Genomic DNA, 21164 nt, shown 5'->3' with positions numbered 1-21164 from the left:
TATGTCACTCTGTTGCTATGGAAAAATAGGTTCATGCGCACGTAGAGAAGACATTCACAGAAGTAGTAGTAGAGAGTAGTCTTGGATCTTTGTACCCCGCCAAGAATCTCGAATGCTCGGCCGCACATGAGGCGTTGAGTTGGCTGTTTAGACTAACCACTTTAGAAATTGCACGTTTGGATGGATACCCGGAATTAATAGAGAGCCCCTACTTCGTATAAAACATAAATTGTTTATATCTCCTGACCATCTATAATTTAGTCAACACAGTCATTACACAGCCGCATATAGTTCGTTATCAAAAGAAACAAAAATCTTATAACAAAGACAAATAGATTTCTTTGTATCCAAACAAGTTTAAAATATTTTTTAACATAAACAACTATTTATTTACGTTTTTTATTTGGTACAGTTAATTTTTTTCCACAGAAACAACTTAACTATGTTGTCGTTTTCATAAACATTCAAAAACAAAGCTTAGTCAATAATTTAAACTACGTTAGAAATTTTTTACAACAAATGTTCTAATAGACCTTGAAGGATATATTTTGTTATTATACATAATTAAAGTTCAATGTTCACACAGCATGTGCCGATAAGAAATAGAGCTCCAGTATGAAGTTAACTGAATAAGTGCATGTTGCTATACGTCTTAAAATTTGTTAACCAACCAACTAAGAAGATTTAATTGCTTTTTTTCATTAAATTTTAATTTTTTTATTTACTATGGCTACATCGGTTAAAGAAATAGCACCTGAAGGAAGTGGAGCCGGGCAGATTGAAAAAAGTGAAGAAACTCAAAATGGTAAGATAATATTTATTATTATATATACGTATAAATTTCAAGAACAAGGTTATGCAACCAATCGTATTACTTAATACTTAATTTTGAATACTATACTAAAACAAATATGTAGCTCCATCTGTGTAGTAGTAACCAAATTGCTACTTACTTAATTTCTAATGCCAACATTTTCGTTCTTTTTATCCTTAGCTTATCTATTCGTTATTGTATTTTCCTTATGCTTTGTAATTACTATACTATTATTATTTGTATTATCAGTTAAATTCCATTACTTGTTATGTATATCAAATCTAAATTCGCTATTGATTTTGTTCAAATTTCATTTCCATGTGATAGAGTTAGCTGCATTCCCATAACTTTTTTCTTTAATATGTTGTTTTAAATCTGAAGAGTCCTCTGATTCTCTAGGAATGCTACTGGCGTTACTATAAGCTCTTTCTTTTGCCACTCACCCAATTCACCAACTTTTTGAGATGTTATGGAAACTATGTACAATTTCTTCCTGATTATTTTCAACTGGATCCAAAGTGAGAGATACATGTTCATTATCGTCATATACAGAATGATTCAAAACTAATCGGATACAGAGTTACAATGAACTCTCTAGCTTAAAGAATTAAAATTCATCAATGGGTGAATTCATCAATTAAGTGATTAAAGCTGGAGGGATATTTGTGTGGGAAAAGATAACGTTACGCTGCGATGGTAGCATATACCAACTGGCACAGTAAAAACAAGGAAGATGAACATCATAAACATCTACAACTACTTTCAACGTTAAAGGGATGTTAAATCATCAAATCTTATAAAAGTGCAGAGATTTGTAGGATTGTTGTATCTAGCAACCAAGAAGTTGGTTCGCCAGTTAAAGTTGTTTAAGTTTCGTCAAAAATCTTGGTTTTGTAAAAACCATTTTACAATCGTGTGCTACGAGGTATAAAGTTATCAAAATACATATATTGTTCAATTTGGAAATGATTCGAGATATCGTCATCAGTCAAAACACGTCGATTTTTATTCTTTATACATAATTTAGCATGAAGAATTGTATATCACTTTCAGTTTTTCCGGAAAATGTTTATTCGGAGTAATATTTTTTCACCCTTCGATTATTAAAGTTTTAAACGTCGTCATTAAGACATACAATGACGCTCCTTATACGCCTAAAGATCCGCAAACGCATCGATTTTAAAACATATTTTATTCAGTAGTTGCCAATATCTCAAGTGATGAAGAAGACCTACTTTTATTAACTTATCTTTGTACCGCAAGAATACGACTACTGTAGATAGTTCTAATGTGCCTTCTCGGAAGCTCACGCTTATCCAGAAGGGATAAATGTTGAATTTACGCGATTTTTAATAGTAAACGTACAAGATAGTTAACCAAAATTCGGACTCCGGAACTCTTTAATCTATTCGGTCTCCGTCATTATGTCCACATGTTGCTTCCATTGGCGCTTCCTTTCCTTGACCCATCTGCCAATATCCTGTATGCCACAACTTTCTCTAACGCCTTGTTTGTTTGTTGGTCTAATAAAAACTGTTCTTATTTTCTATTTTGTCCTCTGTGTCTCCGTTCCATAGGTTACCACTGGTAACTACTGGCCGAACTATCGCCATGTGTAGTTTGACTTTACATTATGACTTTGAGTACGTATTTGTTACTCTAAAATGCTTTCCTAAAACACCCTGCCATTTTTTATGCTTTGGTCGCCTCGCTTTGCGCCTTCTTGTGTAAGATGTGATCGCTTGAAATTCCGACTAGTAAATCACCTGTTCTATGATTTTGCCTTCCAAGTCCAGCTTATATCTTCGAAACTCCCTAGTCGTCAGTAATTTGATTTTTTCTGTAGAAATCGTGATTTGGAATTTGTTTGTTGTTTCGCAAAATTTGTAGAGGAGCCTTTGGAGATAATTTTTGTGCTCTACTATAAGTAGTACTTCGCCTTCATAGCAGATTATGCGTTTCTTATCGTTTCTTATCACATTATGTTTAATTAGACTGAAGAGGAACGGGCTCAGTGAATAGCCCTGCCTGATTCTCTGGAAACCCGCGGTTTCCTCAGTGGCATCATTGTGCACTTTAATCTTTCTTTTGTTGTCTGTGTTTCTTTCAACTAGACGTAATATTTATTTTTACAAAGAACAGAAACCTCAGTAAATCACTATCCCAGATTTTTCGAGTGTACCCTCTAGTACCGTTAATGTGTATATAAATTCCCAGATTTGTCGTGGAGGCAGAGTGATTAATTTTTATATTTGCGAGGTTTTTAATAGTAAACGTAAAAGACGGTTTTTATCAAGAATCAGAAACTGCGGGACCCAAAATAACAATTAGTTAGCAAAAGGTACAAAATTACGGAATGGTGTGCGGTAATTCGGCAGAAGCAAGGCGGTTGTATCAAGAAAGACATCCTGATCGCCCAGTACCATAACATAAATTGTTTCTACGCATTCACCAACGACTATGCGAAAATGGAAGTTTTCCCATATCAACGAAATTGATGAAAATCCTACTACAAGTACTAGAAAAATTGCTCACAACTTAAACCTATCTCACTCGACGGTTTGGAGAATTTTGAAAAGGTAACTTTTGTATCCCTACCATATCCAAAGAGTACAAGCTTTATTACCACAATAACCACATATGGGCAGAAGAAAATCCACATGAAATTGCAGAAGGCCATCATCAGTAACAATTTTCAGTAAGTGTTTGGGCTGCCATCGTTGGTGATCATTTGATAGGCCCACATTTTTTACCGAACAGATTAAACGGTACAGATTATCGACAATTTCTAGAAGAAGTAATGTCGGAACTGCTGGAAGATGTGCCGCTTCAACTAAGACAAAAGACATTATGCATGATGGACCTCCGGCCCACTTTAGTTTGTTTGCTCGCCTATACTTGGACAACGAATACCCAGACCGTTGGATCGGTCGAGGAGGTCCGCACCTTTGGCCACCGCGATCTCTCGAACTTAATTATTTAGATTTTTTCTTTTGGGGCCATCTGAAAACCATAGTCTACGCTACTCCAGTTGAAAATGTTGACCAATTAAGAGAGCGCATTGTTGTGTCAATGTGTCGAAGAATTGCTGCATTAAAGCTAACGGCGGACATTTCCAACATTTAATTTAACTGTGTATGATTTGTAATTGTTTTCTTTTAATTATGCAATTATGAAGTTAACGTCTAACGTTTTAGTACAATAAAATTTTTATTTCAAAAAATTCAAATTATGGCACTATCAAAATGATATCTTGAAATGGGGGTTGTATATGGAGGTGGGGGTGTAACTGGACGTTCAGCTACACCCGCCACTTTAACATACAGTGTGTCCAGATTTCGATGCTCACCATTGGTATATCAGATATTATAAATGATAGAGCAGGGGAATGTTTCACAGAATTCAATGCTCGCAATAAATCATATTTCAAATTCATCCTGACCTTTTTCATTTTTGAGAAAACTGAAATTTGCTGATTTTAATCTTTTCTAATAGGTCGTTAACGCTTAAAGCAACTGCTTTTAAACTTTTACATTGCTAAGACACTTTTTTGAGACTAGCTTTTTGGTCTGAAAAGAAACTATCGATATTCATTTGTTTCCAAGTTATTAGCGCCGACTTTTGTTTTTCTTATGGCGGCCATATTGGATTTTTGATTAGTTAAGTAGTCCCTTAGAGCTTTTCAATAATGTCTAACATGCCTAATAATAAATCTTTATTGATACCAGAGATATGAACAAAAAATTAATTTTACGCTAACACGAAATTAAAAGTGCAAATTCACTTAAACAACTGACGACCGTTCTGTTCCAAACACTTCTGGCACCTCGTTGTGACAGATTTACAAACCCTACGCAATGTGTTTCCCTTTAATGATCTGAACACATCCAGCACTCTTTGTTCTAAGATATTCCGAGTCTCTGGTGGTTCAAAATTAAATGTTTCGGGTGATCTCGCAGGCCATTGTACTGGTCCATGATTTGAAATCGTTCTTTCGTTAAAGTTTTCTTAAAAACATTGTACATCACGAGCATTATGGACCGGGCAGCTATCTTGATAAAACCAGATATTTTGGATGCTTTCGGGGTTAATAACTTGTCTGATAACAGGCATAATTTCGTTTGTTAGTAGCCTTAAGTATCTGTCGCCAGTTAAATTATAATCAAAGATAAATTGACCTATTAAATGATTATCTAAAATGAAAAAAACACACTCAAAAATACAAAAAAGATGCCCATAAAGGTATGTACCAAACAAACCACACCAAACATTAAAGCCAATTCGAGTTTGAAATCTGCTTTGATTTACTAAATGTGGATTTTCAGTAGACCAATAATGATAATTATTGCACATTCCGCAATTGGAAAACCGTGTTTTATCTGTCCAAAGTACTTTCCTAGAAAAATTATCATCGTTTTTACATTTTTGATGATACCATCTGCTAAATTTTAATCTTCGCGTATGGTCATTATCGCTTAAACCTTGCACTATTATTGGTTTGTACGGGTTGTATTTCTTTTTCTTCAACCTACTATGTATGAACAGTGGATTTCGGCTTTCGTGCTTTGAAATACACATCCAACGTATCAAACTTTTCTTCATTTGAAAATTTATGTGCCATTATCAGTAGGTACTTACTATTTTGAATGCTCAAAGGTTATTAGGAACTTATCAATAATTAGTAGACAAAGTTATTACACTCTGACTAATTCAACTTTTATTTATCAATAAAGACAGAATTTCATAGCCTACCAAAATCGTGCTAGCGAACGTTAATTTTTTGTCCATATCTCTAGTATAACTAAAGATTTATTAGGCATGTTATACATTATTGAAAAGCTTTTTAGGGACTATTTAACTAATCAAAAATCCAATATGGCCGCCATAAGAAAAATAAAATCGGCGCTAATACCTTGGAAACAAATGAATATCGATAGTTTCTGTTCAGACCAAAAAGCTAGTCTTAAGAAAGCGTCTTAACAATGTAAAAGTTTAAAAGCAGTTACATTAGGTGTTATCGACTACTTAGAAAAAATTGAAATCAGCAAATTTCAGGTTTTTCAAAATATCTCAAAAACGAAAAAAGTCAGGATAAATTTGAAATATGATTTGTTACGAGCATTGAATTCTGCGAAACATTCCCCATTTAACCGTTGCTCTATCTCTTATAATATCCGATATACCAATGGTGAGCATCGAAATCTGTACACACTGTATATAAAAAATAATACTAAATGATTAGTACAAAAATTTTTAATGTAGTACAAAAATTTTTTATGTAGTACAAAATGAGCACATAAATATAGTAGTATCAAAATGCTGATATCTTGAAAGGGGGGTGTAGGTGTACTGTTTATTTGAACAACGTAATTTTATAATAGTGTAGTTTTAATTTTTTAATATCTTGATCTCAACAATTTTTTTCAAAAAAAAACAATTCTGGATAGCTCACCCCTTTTTTAAAAAATAATTGTTTTTTCTATTTGCTGTTTGAATGTTTAATTAACATACGAAACCGATGATATTATCGAGATCCAAAATTAGATAATGTACTTTCTTTACTAAATTTCTGACGACGTGCCTGATGACGAGATATTTTCTCGAAATATATGTTCCACCAACATCATTTAATAAATAATTTTTGTGTACTTCACTGTGTTAATTAATTATCGTAACCACGTAGGTTACGATAATTAATTAACCTGTGTAATATTGGTTAAATATCTCAATATGTAGTGGTAGCTTGGATAGTTTTAAATTAGTAACCAGATGTTGACAGCCGATCGTACGTTATTGTTGTGATTGTCGTACGCTTTGTGAGTTTTTGTATTTTCTTTGTTCTTTAACCGTTTCTTGCTGCCTTTATATTTTTCAAAACTGTTCTTTTTAAAACTATCGTTTCTAGCGGTTGCTTTAAGCGTAAGTCAATAAACAAATGAAAATAACCACTACTTACAACATTAATTTCAATCTATGGGTACACTAAAAATTATTTTAAATAAAAGGACAGAAAGTTGGACCTTTTTTTTATATTTAAAATATTTTTTTAATTATTAAAATATATGTAATAGTTATTTATATTACAAGTGGGCTAGAAACATAATTAGTTTACTCTAGACTCTAGACTCGGTCTACGAGGTCGTAGACCGAGTCGTGTAATCACACGAGTACTGTAATTATGCTCTAGCCCACGTGTGATATACAGCATTTTATCTACGACTGCTAAACATTACTAAAAAATCAATTTCTTTAAAAAAGTCTATTTGACATTTATAAAAATATTTTGAAATGATTGTTGACAATTTTGAATTGTCAGTTTCAACAACATGTTTACTCATCTAGAATAAGTGTTTTGAAATGTAAAAACATCACAATTAAGCTACACCCCGCCAAAAATGGCGAAAAATTTTAGTTTAATTCTTTTTCTCAAAAACCATAAACGCTAATAAAATGAAATTTGGGGAATATGTTTAAGTCGTAATAGGGCACGTTTTGACCGTATTTGTACTTTCAACCTAACCTCCGTTCAATTTATGCCTAGATTTTTGTTATGAAGATGATAAATACATTGGAAAAATTTCAGTTAGATAGATAAAACTATTCTAAAACTTTTTTGTCTCTTTGATGTTCTTCTAAAATTTAATAATTTCTGAGAAAAAAAATAATTAAGCAAACACTAACTGTTAAGCTGTAGAGTTATTAATCGAAAGTTGGAATGAATTTTTTATGAAAAAAATCATAGTATGCTTTGTAATCTTTGTCAGAAATATTTTTGACGTTTAAATGTCAGTGGTTTTCTTACTGTTATTATTGTTTTATTTAAAATTTTGAAACGTCGAGTGATCGAGCTTAAATGCGATAGAACTTTATTCAAAAATTGATTTGAAAGACAATAATAATAGTAAGAAAAACACTGACATTTAACGTCCAAAATATTTCTGACAAAGATTGCAAGCCTACTAAGATTTTTTCATTATAAATTCATTCCAACTTTTGATCGACAACCCCGTTGTTTGCTTTATTATTTTTTTTTCTCAAAAATTAGTCGTTTTTGAAAAAATTTTAGAGAGACAATAAAGTTTTAGGATACTTTGTTTTATCTACCTATGTAAAATTTTTCTAATGTATTTATCATCTGCATAAAAAAAATTTTAGCAAAAATGTAAAGTGGGTGGTTACGTTTAGTAGTTTAGAAGGGTAGGTTGAAAGTACAAATAGGGTCAAAACTTGCCCTATTATGAGTTAAACATATTCCCCAAATTTCATTTTCCTCGCGCTTTTGTTGTGGTACTTCAAAATTTCGAAAAGTTAACGTACCATAGTAAAGTGGCCAAACGATCTAGACAGCCGTTCTCGGTACCCAAACATTCTCATCATGTTGCTTAAGCATGTTCTGAATCCTAAATTGATATCCCAAAAATCTCTGATTTTTTGAACAAATGTCTGCTGCAAAATTGTAAACTGCAAATTGCAAAAAGTAAAGTTATTCATAAACCTTGAAAACAGACAAATCCAAATATGTAAAAATATATAGGGTGTTCCATTTAAAAAAATAAGGTTGGTGGCGACTTCCGGTATAACCAGAAGTGCTAGAAATCTGAAAATATTTTAGTCGAAGAGATCGCAATTGATAATACTTAAATATGACTTCTCAAATTTTTATTTTGGCCAGAACCCCAGAAACGTCTAATGATCGGTGTCGGTGAGACACTCTGTATATGGGTACGATAATTAATTAACACACTGTATATAAAGAATTCATAACTCAAGTGAACTCGGTTGTAAATAAATAAATACAAACGATAAGAAGCTAATAAAAACATTACAAATTACAACAATGTAATGATTTGAACTTCCAGCGTTTTAATACATAAACTGGATAAATTTCTTAATTAAGTTAAGCTTAGTACAATGGCTGCGTCAGTTGAAGTGGTTGAGGAAATTCCTCCTGAAGTAATTAGCGAAGTAGGAATAGAAATAATTGAAGAAATTCAAAGTAGTAAGAGAGAATAATAAACATAACGAGTAAGATATTTTCAAAATTTTTAAAAAATGTACAAATTTTAAACATTTATAACTGAAAGTTAGACAACCCATTTTGCTCTTCTAAATTAAACATTCAAACATAGATTTACAATATTATGAATATGTTTAATTAAGGTCCATACAGCTACACCCCCCTTTCAAGATATCAGCATTTTGATGCTACTATATTTACGTACTATTTATGTACTAATTTTGTACTACATTAAAAATTTTTGTACTAATCATTTAGTATTTTTTTTTATATATGTCAAAGTGTGGGGTGTAGCTGAACGTCTAGTTACACCCCCCCCCCTCCATATACAAGCCCCCTTTCAAGATATCAGCATTTTGATAGTGCCATAATTTTGTACTATTCATATGCAAATTGTATGCTACATTAAAAATTTTTGTGCTAATCATCTAATCCTGTTTTTATATACATATATCAAAGGAGGGGATGTAGCTGGCCGTTCAATTACACACCCCTTTTAAGATATCAACATTTTGATAGTGCTATTTATGTACTAATTTTGTACTACATTAAAAAATTTTGTACATACTAATCATTTAGTATATTTTTTATGTATATGAAAGTGGTGGGTGGTAGCAGAATGTCCAGTTACACCCCCTTTTAAGATATCAGCCATAATTTTGTGCTATTTATGTACTAATTTTGTACTACAGTAACATTTTTGGTTAGTATTTATTTTATATATGTAGTACATATAGGTGTCTCACGTAACTGGTTCGTTAGAACTTTTTTAGTTTCCACTATTCGTACAGTTTTAAAATGTTGGTAGCATGGGTTCTTTATTTGGAACTTTCGATCTAAACTATTTTCGAGATGGCTGTCACTTCCGGTCTACCAGAAGTAGACTTAAATTTGGCTAATTTAATTGACATGCTATAGTTTTTATTACACCTTTTAATAATACGTCAAAAAATATGTTGACTTTCGTAAAACTTATTGATACCTAACGTTTTTCGTTTTCGAGTTATTTTCATTTTTAGTTCTTCTTGGCAAATTTCACCATGCTCTTTAAAACCCTATATGTCAGCCAACGTTCATTCAAAAGAGTTCTAGATTGGCACGATTACTCTTCAGATATTGTCAAATAGATTGTCATTTGTTTTATCAAAGTATCTTATACAGGCTGGTTAAAAATTGAATTACTGTTTCTCCACATTCAATGGCGAGAAAATAGAAAATTTTAAATGGAACGCCCCTTATTTTTTTAGAACATCAGAAAGGGAATTTAATTCTCTACAAGTAATCTATAAGCAATCCTATACCTATTTATTGTAGTTTCCGTCATATTGTTAAATTTATCAAAACATGTACGGCATGCAGATTTTTTTATTAAGAAAGCCGTGGAATTTTGACAGTTTTTGGTTCATGTTTGTATTATTGTTGTCATTAGTTACATTTGACGGCATGTGTAAGTCATTGAACATCATGGTAAATTATTATAACGTCGATATTTAAAATTCATTTTGTATTAATGGCATCACAAAGAAAAAATTCAAAAAAATTGATAAAGATTTTCTTATTGCAGATATATCGAGACCAAAAGAAACAAAATAAATATAATAAATATTTTATCATATTTTATTGCATATCCAAATTATATTTAATAAAAAATTTATATTATAAATTCATATTTTTTATCCAAATTTAATTTTTGTCATCAGTTTTTTGTTTTCGTTCTTTCATTTATTTAATCTTCTGTTTGTAATTTTTGGTAAACAAAAGCTAGTAAATTAAAAGATTATCAATCGTAGTTAATAGTACAAATAATAGAAATAAATTAAACGAAAAACTGTCAAAATGGCATGGCTTTTCGGAATGTTTATAGATAATTTGTAGAGAATTAAATTTCCTTTCGGGTAGACTAATAAAATATAGTACGTTAAAAATTACAAATTACAACAATGTAATGATTTGAACTTCCAGCGTTTTAATACATAAACTGGATACATTTCTTAATTAAGTTAAGCTTAGTACAATGGCTGCGTCAGTTGAAGTCGTTGAGGAAATTCCTCCTGAAGTAATTAGCGAAGTAGAAATAGAAATAACTGAAGAAATTCAAAATGGTAAGAGAGAATAATAAACATAATTAACGCCAAAGATATTTCCAAAATTTTTAAGAAATTTACAAATTTTAAACATTTATAACTGAAAGTTAGACAACCCATTTTGCTCTTCTAAATTAAACATTCAAACATAGATTTACAATATTATAAACAATCATTTATATGGTATTGTTCAGTATTTCTTTATTGAATTTATTAGAAAAAATAACTAAACAACCCAAATGACTTTATAGATTAAAATTAATTGAATTATTGCTGCGCCATCTGTGAGTGAGTAACCAAAGAATAACTAAACTCGATCGATACACGAGGAGTTTTTAGGTTGTCAAGAAGCAAAAACGTTCTGCCAGTTGTGTTAATAGATTGGTGGCCATCTTGTAGATCTGATAAAAAGAGGAAAATCTCAGGTATTACTTTACGTACTCACATAAAACTTGTTTACCACATCGCTAGTCGTATTTAAGTTTTATTGCGATTAATTTCACGTTAACCAATATGAAACATCCGATTTTTTCGTCGATTCTATCAATCAAGAGTACCTCTTGATTACCTAACGCACGTTCCACACACATACACCAATTAAAATAACGCCAATAATCATGGACCCCCTTCATAGATCCAGTTATTTTTAATTAAAAATATAATACTTTTATTAAAACTGCAGTCTCAAGATGATATCTTAGAATGTATCACAGCTCCTGATTCAGTTAATTATACCTGCAAGTTCTCTTGTAGGTTGCGCACATTATTACTACACTACAGTGAGATGAATCCATCGTCGGCGTCGACGGTGGGATTCTGGAATGATCCACCACCGCCTGGTTTAGAAGACATCCAAGAAGTTCCAAAGTACGAACCTGACAAGGTTTCCGATCGCGATAAAATCATGGTTGAACAAAAATACAGAGATCGACACAGTTATCGCCGTCGATCTCGGAGCCGATCGTACGATAGATCACATAGATCTCATTCGAGATCTAGAGAAAAATCAAGGAGACGTCGCAGTCGTAGCAGAAAGAAGCATAGAAAATCGCGTAGTAGATCAAGGGGTCATTACAGACACAAGAGTAGATCAGTGAGTCGAAGTATTTCCAGAGATAGGAGTAGTCGACACAAGCATAAAGAGAAAAAGCGAAAGAGATCTCATTCAAGATCCCGTAAACATTCCAGATCTAGATCAAGGTCAAGGAAACATCACTATTCAAAAACTTCTAGAAAATCTTATTCTAGATCACCACATTCTAATAAGAATGATTATTCCGATAGAGATGAGAATAAAGATGTAGACGACGATGATAACGATGCTGAAAATAAAAATGCATTTAAAAACGATGGTTCATTTTTGGAATTATATAAAAAAATGCAAGAAGAGCAACAACAAAAGGCTGAAGCTTCTAAGATTGAGACACCAGCAACTGGAGGTGAAATGAAAAAACCAATGTTTGGTAAACGAAGAGGCGGGAGAGTACTTAAAACCGGAATGGTTGCTAAAAGTAAACAGGGCGATGATGAACTTGGAGTTGAACCGCAAGACCCTTGGTCGATTTATTTGAAGGAAGTTAAACGCTATAAAGAAGCTTGTTGTGATGATGATTCGAAAACAAGACCGCTAGTTAAATAATTAATAAAAAACTTTAATAATTTATATAATTTTTGGACTTATCTCAGTTAACTAAATAGGTAAAAAATAAAAAAAAAAAATTAGAAAGTCATCTCCACAAAAACACAAAAATTAACTTATTTTAAAACCCACTCTTTGATTTTCATTGTTTATTTTTTAATTGGTTTCAGACATGCCAGCTGCAATGCTTTCTGAAGGTACCGTATCGACGGCCCCATTCGACCCACGGTTCCCAAATACAAACCAAACGAGGTATTGCTATCAAAGTTACTTGGATTTTCATCGTTGCCAGAAAGTCAAGGGTCAGGGTTACGCGCCGTGCAACTATTTCAAGAAAATGTATGAAGCGCTCTGCCCTAATGCTTGGGTGGAAAAATGGGATGATCAAATTGATGGAGGAAATTTCTCTGGACACATCTAAGCTGGGTCTCAAACCACCCTCTTACCATTCGTCAGTCAACTCTAGTTAACTGTAGCTACAATTTTTATGTGTTCTAATTTATGAACATTTAATTAAATAAACTTATGTAAATACGGTTACTTTTAATTTTAATAAATAAATTTATCGCCCTAAAATTTTATTTTGGTTTCAATTTTAATTAAAATTGACAGTTTTAATTTTGCTGTTTATTTTATTTTACTCATACAGGTATTTACAAAATGTGTTAATAATTTATGACATGTAAATCAAGAGAGGAAATACATTTCAAACTGTAACACGTTTGCTGCGTAAACTTAACTTTCACTCACAAGGGAAGTGTCGGAACTGTCCCTCACCGATTTTGTTACAATTTGATACAGCAATAGTATGGCCAAAAATAAGGTTTACGTATTTTTTTATATCTGCTAATAGCACTTGGGGCGAGTTATATATATATATTCGCTTATAGCCTCAAGACGAAAATAGCTACAGAAATAGTAAATGTAAACTGATATTCATTTTCAAAGAGCTTTCCATTGATATATCACACATTTATCTGAAGGCTTCAGGGGGTAAACTACCCCTAGTTTTTTGGAATATTTTAAAAACTACCGTGTCGATTTTGGCGAATATTAATTACGTGTTTATGTTATTTGCCTCTGACCATCCCCTGCAATGTTATGATAGATAACCCCTTTCATAATCCATACTTCAGCAAAAATTTAAGAATTATACTGGTGAAAAACCAAACTTAAGGGAATAGTCGGGAATACTCTGGTCAGAAGGTTAATTTGCAAGAAAAAGTCTGAAATTGCAATAGTTATAAACTAGACTTCAGCAAAAAACAGGAATTACATTGTTCAAAGTCCACATGAAGTCTGAAATTACTGTTCAGAGAAAACAAAAAATTGATTATAAACCAAACATGATTTTTCATGGCAATACTTATGTGTTCCATAAACGAATGCGAAGAATATGAACAAGAAACCAATGGACTTGTCTTGTTATTGCACAGAACAGGAAATCACCAATACGGAAACTTTGCCAATGCAGGATAAGCACAAAAGCAAAGTAACAGCTAAAGTATAGATAATAAGAGGCTCCCAAAAAGATGATGATAGACACCCAGAAAGAAATAGCTGTCAGTATCAAGAACAAAACATACATAACGTTGGCAGAAGACTAGATACTGCTTCTAAAAAACTAAATACTGCTTTCTGAAGACTAGATACTGCTCTGGAAGATTAAATACTGCTTTCTGAAGACTAGATACTGCTGACAGGTCTAAGTACTGCAAAAGAAAGATAAGATATTGTTGGAGAAAACATACATAACGTTGGCAGAAGACTAGATACTGCTTCTAGAAGACTAAATACTGCTTTCCGAAAACTAGATACTTCCGACAGGTCTAAATACAGCGCCTGGAACACTAAATACTGCCTTCTAAAGACTAAAATTGCTTTGTGGAGACTAAATACTGCTTTCTGAAGACTAGATAGTGCTAACAGGTCTAAATACTGTAAAAGAAAGATGAAATATTTTGGAGAAAACAAACATAACTTTGGCAGAAGACTAGATACTGCTTTCTGAAGACTAGATACTGCCGACCGGTCTAAATACAGCGTCTGGAACAGTAAATACTGCTTTCTAAAGACTAAAATTGCTTTGTGGAGACTAAATACTGCTTTCTGAAGACTAGCTACTGCTGACAGGTCTAGATACTGCAAAAGAAAGATAAGATATTGTTGGAGAAAACATTAAAAAGGCGCCGGTGCCCCCTTTTAGGTGCAGTGCACCCCTTGCACCCCCCGGTAGCGCCGCCTCTGGCTAAACGGTTACAATTTTGAACAATATTTTGAAGAAAACCATAAATTAGTTACAAATTAAGATCTACGCAGTAAAATAAACTCTATAGGACATTTGGGGGCGGCTGGGGTTAACTACCCTAACCACCCCAAAAATTAATTTTTTTTACAATTTACCACGATGATACTTTTGAAAGAACTTACAAGGGTTAGAAGTATGGAGTAGAAAATATATTTTCACTAATAATTTTCATACTCCTACAGAAAAAGTTTTTTTATCCTTACTCTATTTAAATAACACAAAAGTTAGTGTAATTATATAAATCTTTATTAATAACGAATTAAAAAGTAACTGACAAAAGAATGGTTGACTATCACAAATTGTATTCTACATTATTAATTTAATTTCTTTTTTTATTCAATGTATTGCTGGAAATAATGAAAATCATGGAAAAACTGTTTTAAACACAACGATTGTTTACACCATGCACAAGTTATAACAGCTATATCTCCACAGATATCGCACGTAGGTTTTTCATTGGAAAAGCAAACCGCCACGGAATTTTCAAACTGTTCTGGTCTCTCCTCTATACAGTGTGTTTCATAATATATGCGCAGGACTTCAGGATGTGATAGCATGTCCAAAAATTTGAAAAATAGTTTCTATCAACTTACCCTCTAAAATGCACCATTTTCGAGATACAGGGTGTTGAAATTAAAAAATAAAATCGTTTTTTGCGAATATCTCTGGAACCGTTTATCGTACAGAAAACAGCTTTTGTAAGCATCTACTCATAATAAGCAAAGTTTTGTGCGAGAAAAATTTTTTTAAAGTCATAATTGGTGAAGATTTTGAAGGGATAGTGATTGTTTTTCTCCCCAACTTCTACGCCACTGGAAAAAGTACGGTTTTGAGACACCCATTCGAACCGCCAATGTTTTCTACACAAAAAACGTACTGATGGTCATGAGCTCTAAAGTTGACCGTTTTCGAGAAAAATCAACTTTTATGTTGAATAACAAGGTCAATTTTTTTAAATAAAAATTTTATTTTACAATTAAAAAAAATTTACCAAAGCAAGCGTTAACTTCATAATTGCAATATAAAAAAAAGAAAAATAATACATGGTCAATTATTTGAAATAAAAATTTTGTTGTACTAAAACGTTAGAACAAGTAACAAAAGCAAACGTTAACTTCATAATTGCATAATTAAAAAAAAAACAATTACAAATCATACACAGTTAAATGCGATGCCAAACATTTATGGAAAATTGTTGCTGATGATGACCTTCTGCAATTCCATGTGGATTTTCTTCTGTCCATATATGGTTATTGTGAAAATTGAAAATACCATCTTTCGAGAAAGATGCTTTATCGGTAAACAGAACTTCGGCTCCAAACTCAGAGCTATTTTGTCTTGCATCTAAAATCTTTCGAAAAATCTTTTGACAATTACGCTTGTACTCTTTGGATACGGTAGGGACGCAAAAGTTGCCTTTTCAAAATTCTCCAAACCGTCGAGTGAGATAGGTTTAAGTTGTGAGCAACTTTTCTGGTACATGTGGTCGGATTTTCATCAATTTAGTTGAGGACAGTCTCTTCTACTTGGGGATTTGCAATTTCCATAGACCGCCCATTATCAGCAGTATTCCTTTTAAAACTTCTATTTTCCCATAGTCGTTGATAAATTCGTAGAAACAAGTTATGGTGTGGTACTGGGCGATCAGGTTATCTTTCTTGCTACAACCGCCTTGATTCTGCCGAATTACCGCACGCTATTCCGTAAAGGTAATGTATTTCGCACATTTAAGCGTTTGTGTAATTCATTTTTAATTTTGTAATACAAGTTTACTTTTTGCAGGTACAAACCAATTGTTATTTTGACAAGAGGTAGCTTTTGTTATAATATTTAAAGCCTACTTGTTAAAAATAAATTATTCATTTTTTTGCACAACCGCTGAAATGTGTTGTACAAATTTGTTATAAAATTTAATTTAATTTTAATTACTTGAAATGTGCGAAATGCGTTGCCTTTACGGTTTGGAGAATTTTGAAAAGACAACTTTTGTATCATTTTTTTTATTTTGCAATTGTGAAGTTAACGCTTGCTTTTGTTACTTGTTCTAACGATTACATAAATTTTTTCTGGCACAAAACTTAGTTTATTACATGTACAAAATGCTTACAAACACTGTTTTCTGTACGATAAACGGTTCCGGAGATACTCGCAAAAATTGACCTTGTTATTCAACATAAAAGTTGATTTTTCTCGAAAACGGTCAACTTTAGAGCTCATGACCATCAGTACGTTTTTTGTGTAGAAAACATTGGCGGTTCAAATGGGTGTCTCAAAACCGTACTTTTTCCAGTGGCGTAGAAGTTGGGGAGAAAAACAATCACTATCCCTTCAAAATCTTCACCAATTATGACTTTAAAAAAATTTTTCTCGCACAAAACTTTGCTTATTATGAGTAGATGCTTACAAAAGCTGTTTTCTGTACGATAAACGGTTCCAGAGATATTCGCAAAAAACGATTTTATTTTTTAATTTCAACACCCTGTATCTCGAACATGGTGCATTTTAGAGGGTAAGTTGATAGAAACTTTTTTACAAATTTTTGGACAAGTCATCACATCCTGAAGTCCTGCGCATATATTATGAAATACCTGTACATGCAGATGCAAACCACGCGTATTTAAAAACATTAATAAATCGTGGGGAAGACAACTGGTTATGCGTTAGGGATTACAATTTTAAAATATTATCTCGCTGATGCATATTGATATCGTACTGGTAGAGAATAACTTGATCAGAAAATCTTCTAATGAATTTTTTCCATATTCTAAACCCAAATACATCCAGGGGTTGAATTTGACCTGTTGTCCCTGCAGGTATAGACAAATGTTTAAACTTAACATTGGATGGAGTTACTTCACTAATAATTTCAGGGCAGTGGCCACTCAAACAATCCAGTAATAGTAATGATTTGGTTCCGGTGTTTAGGAAATAGACATTTTGTAGCCAATTTTTCATATGAGCAGAAGTCAGTTAACCAGACTTTGAAGCCAAGACGAATATGTTATCTGCTTTGAACATTGTACTACCTAATGTATAAAAAAATCATCGTGGTAAATTGCACCAAAATAGACAAACAATTTTCGCAAAAAAGATTAATTTTTGATGTGGTTAGGATAGTTAACCCCAGCCACCCCTAAATGTCCTATAGAATAATGTTCAAAAGTGTAATAGTTTATCACATTATTCAGGGGATGGTCAGAGGCAAATAAGAAAAAACACATAATTAATATTTTTAAACGTACTATAAGGATACTTATAGTCCGTTTAAAAGAGGGGGGCCAAGTAAATGGTCATTTTTTTTCCTTTTTTTTTAGTTAGACAATTCATTTAACATCTGTACATCATAATATTCATGATTTTAAGGTAATAAAACTTGTTTGATGCTCAGTAACGCGCTCCGCACGTATATATACGAGAGTTATGCGCGCTTTACATTTCAACTGAGAGGCATTGTCGATTTTTATATTCACATCGTTGTTGCGCTTTATATTTGAAAAATGAGTGGAAAAGTGAACCCAATTATCGTTCAAGCCGTCCACGTCGTCGGCGATACGGTGGCAATCAATATACAAACGTACAAAACCCTGAAAAGGAAGAGGTACCGAGTTGTTCCGAAGCAAGTGCTTCAGCAAAAAAATTGAAAGCGTTGGTGTCCGACGTCGTTGTGAATTACGGTTTTTGCTACTTTGGATTATAGAATTTGTGACCGTCTTTTCTGCTATTTCTGACATAGCTGTTTGTAGAAGATGTAAGCAAAAATTATCATTCGGACAATCAGGAGAGAGAATTTAAAATATGTGTAAATAGAGTCAGGACCATTTATTCACAATAGTTTTGAAATAAATCGAAGAGTTATTTTCGCTATGAGACTACTGGGAGTAGCTCGAGAAGGAATAAACATTTTTTGTGGCATAATGGATTTGAGACAAGGACTGAGCAAAAAATCATACGAAGGCATAGTGCAGCATATATATGAGTCTACCAAAAAGGTTTTTGATTTATGTTGCAAAAGCGCTATACAAAGTGAAATAAAATTAAATGAAGAAAATAAGAGATCTGTTTTAACCGTTAGCGGTGACGTTTCTTGGAAAAAGCGTGGATTTACTTCTCTGTATGGTGTAATTACACTGATAGCTTATCACACAGGAAAAGTAATAGATCTCGTTGTTAAAAGCAGCTACTGCCAAGCATGCACGTATTATAAACAACGAGACGCGAACGATTCGGCATACGTAGAGCACCAAGAAAATTGTCCAATAAATCATCATGGCTCTTTTGGCAAGATGGAAGTCGATGATATGCTTGAAATATTTCAGAAATCTGAGGAACGATATGGAGTGCGATACAGTAATTACGTAAGCGACGGCGACGCCAAGACTTTCAAGGCTATTGTAGATACAATGCCTTACGGTGACGATTTTCAGGTGACAAAGCGAAAATGCATTGGGCATGTGGGGAAACGCATGGGCAGCCGACTGCGAAACTTAAAAAAAACTGCAAAACTTGGAGGTAAGGGGAAACTTACGGACGCCTTATAAAACAGCTGACAAATTATTATGGCCTGGCTATTCGAAAAAATGTCGATTCAGTGGATGAAATGAAAAAAGCAATTATGGCTACGTATTACCATTTAATTTCAACCGACATGGAATCGCAGCATCACTTCTGTTCTCAGGGCGTTGCATTCTGGGCCGAATCCCAGAATGCAGCAGAGGCTTATACTCATACTCCTCCATTACATCCTGCAGTGGCCAAGCACATATTGCCGATATATGAGGACTTGTCTCGGGATGACTTACTTCAGAGATGCTTGGGTGGCTACACCCAGAACGTAAATGAATCCTTTAATGCTACACTGTGGCGTTGGCCCCTAAGCATCTAAACTGTGGCTCAAAATTATACACATTGCTGCTTATTTGGCCGGAAGTATGTTCAACGATGGCTATACATTCATTTTAGAAGTTATGAATGATATGCAACTGCAATTCGCTGACGCGTACGACAAACACCGCGTGGACAGACAGGACCGCCGCACCCAAAGGACATCAAAAGAGGCAAGGACAACTCGAAAAAAAAAATTATCCGTTAGAATGGATGAGTTTGCAGAAGAGGAAGGTCTTTTATACGGCTCTGGCATCGCAGACTAAGCTTTTATTAATCGTAAGTTTCCACACTATTTTTCTTTACCAAAAACGTTGAACGCGTTTTTCTCAGAAGAAAGTCATCTCCACAAAAACACAAAAAATAACTTATTTTAAAACCCACTCTTTGATTCTCATTGTTTATTTTTTATTGGTTTCAGACATGCCAGCTGCAATGCTTTCTGAAGGTACCGTATCGACGGCCCCATTCGACCCACGGTTCCCAAATACAAACCAAACGAGGTATTGCTATCAAAGTTACTTGGATTTTCATCGTTGCCAGAAAGTCAAGGGCCAGGGTTACGCGCCGTGCAACTATTTCAAGAAAATGTATGAAGCGCTCTGTCCTAATGCTTGGGTGGAAAAATGGGATGACCAAATTGATGGAGGAAGTTTCTCTGGACACATCTAAGCTGGGTCTCAAACCACCCTCTTACCATTCGTCAGTCAACTCTAGTTAACTGTAGCTACAATTTTTATGTGTTCTAATTTATGAACATTTAATTAAATAAACTTATGTAAATGCGGTTACTTTTAATTTTAATAAATAAATTTATCGCCCTAAAATTTTATTTTGGTTTCAATTTTAATTAAAATTGACAGTTTTAATTTTGCTGTTTATTTTATTTTACTCATACAGGTAGTTACAAAATTTGCGAATGGTTAATAATTTATGAAATGTAAGTCAAGAGAGGAAATACCTTTCGAACCTTAACACGTTCGCTGCGTAAACTTAACTTTCACTCACAAGGGAAGTGTCGGAACTGTCCCTCACCGATTTTGTTGCAATTTGGTACAGCGATAGTATGGCCAAAAATAAGGTTTACGTATTTTTTTATACGTGCTAATAAAACCCCTGGGGCGAGTTATAAGGGTTGGAAATCGGGCCGAAAGATATACCGGTTGTTTCATTTAAAATAACATATGCCTATATCTCAAAAATAAAAACTCGAATCGAAAAAATTTTCAAGTAAACATTTTTTGGTGAGAAGGGGCACAATTGTACACATGAACAGAATTTTGTTCAGGGTTGCCTAAAGGCCCTTCTGACGTCATTTTTATTTTTTCAAATGGCACATAGGTATACTTTTTTCTTTCAAAGTCAACAACTTGACAAACTGATTACTTTTTCTTAAACTCTTCGTTCTGAAGATATCAACA

The 21164-nt window shown here is 33.2% G+C and overlaps 2 protein-coding genes across 3 annotated transcripts; both read left to right on the top strand.

The window, feature by feature from the left end:
• Positions 1-633: 633 nt before the first annotated feature.
• LOC111414699 (uncharacterized) lies at positions 634-13130 on the top strand. Of its 2 annotated transcripts, XM_023046163.2 has the most exons (3): positions 11227-11340; positions 11669-12613; positions 12725-12892. In XM_023046163.2, the coding sequence occupies exon 2, from the start codon at positions 11700-11702 to the stop codon at positions 12552-12554; it is 855 nt and encodes a 284-aa protein (XP_022901931.2). In that variant the 5' UTR covers positions 11227-11340; positions 11669-11699; the 3' UTR covers positions 12555-12613; positions 12725-12892. The 2 variants fall into 2 exon arrangements, with proteins under 2 accessions (XP_022902071.2, XP_022901931.2); XM_023046303.2 differs by lacking the exons at positions 11227-11340; positions 11669-12613 and adding an exon at positions 634-805 and having other exon boundaries at positions 12725-13130.
• A 7001-nt stretch (positions 13131-20131) lies between these two features.
• On the top strand, positions 20132-20534 carry LOC139431922 (Cytochrome c oxidase subunit 6B). Its single transcript, XM_071200208.1, has one exon. It carries the CDS (start codon positions 20167-20169, stop codon positions 20413-20415), a length of 249 nt encoding a protein of 82 aa, XP_071056309.1. The 5' UTR covers positions 20132-20166; the 3' UTR covers positions 20416-20534.
• The last annotated feature ends 630 nt before the right edge of the window (positions 20535-21164 follow it).

This window comes from Onthophagus taurus, chromosome 1 (genome assembly GCF_036711975.1).
Source record: "Onthophagus taurus isolate NC chromosome 1, IU_Otau_3.0, whole genome shotgun sequence".
Taxonomy (NCBI): domain Eukaryota; kingdom Metazoa; phylum Arthropoda; class Insecta; order Coleoptera; family Scarabaeidae; genus Onthophagus; species Onthophagus taurus.
The sequence above is the reverse complement of the archived record's forward strand: the minus strand, read 5'-3'. Positions and strand labels throughout refer to the sequence as shown.

Excerpts from the sequence above, each read along its gene's own strand:
- LOC111414699 (XM_023046163.2), top strand. The coding sequence starts at position 11,700 with ATGAATCCATCGTCGGCGTCGACGGTGGGATTCTGGAATGATCCACCA.
- LOC139431922 (XM_071200208.1), top strand. The coding sequence starts at position 20,167 with ATGCCAGCTGCAATGCTTTCTGAAGGTACCGTATCGACGGCCCCATTC.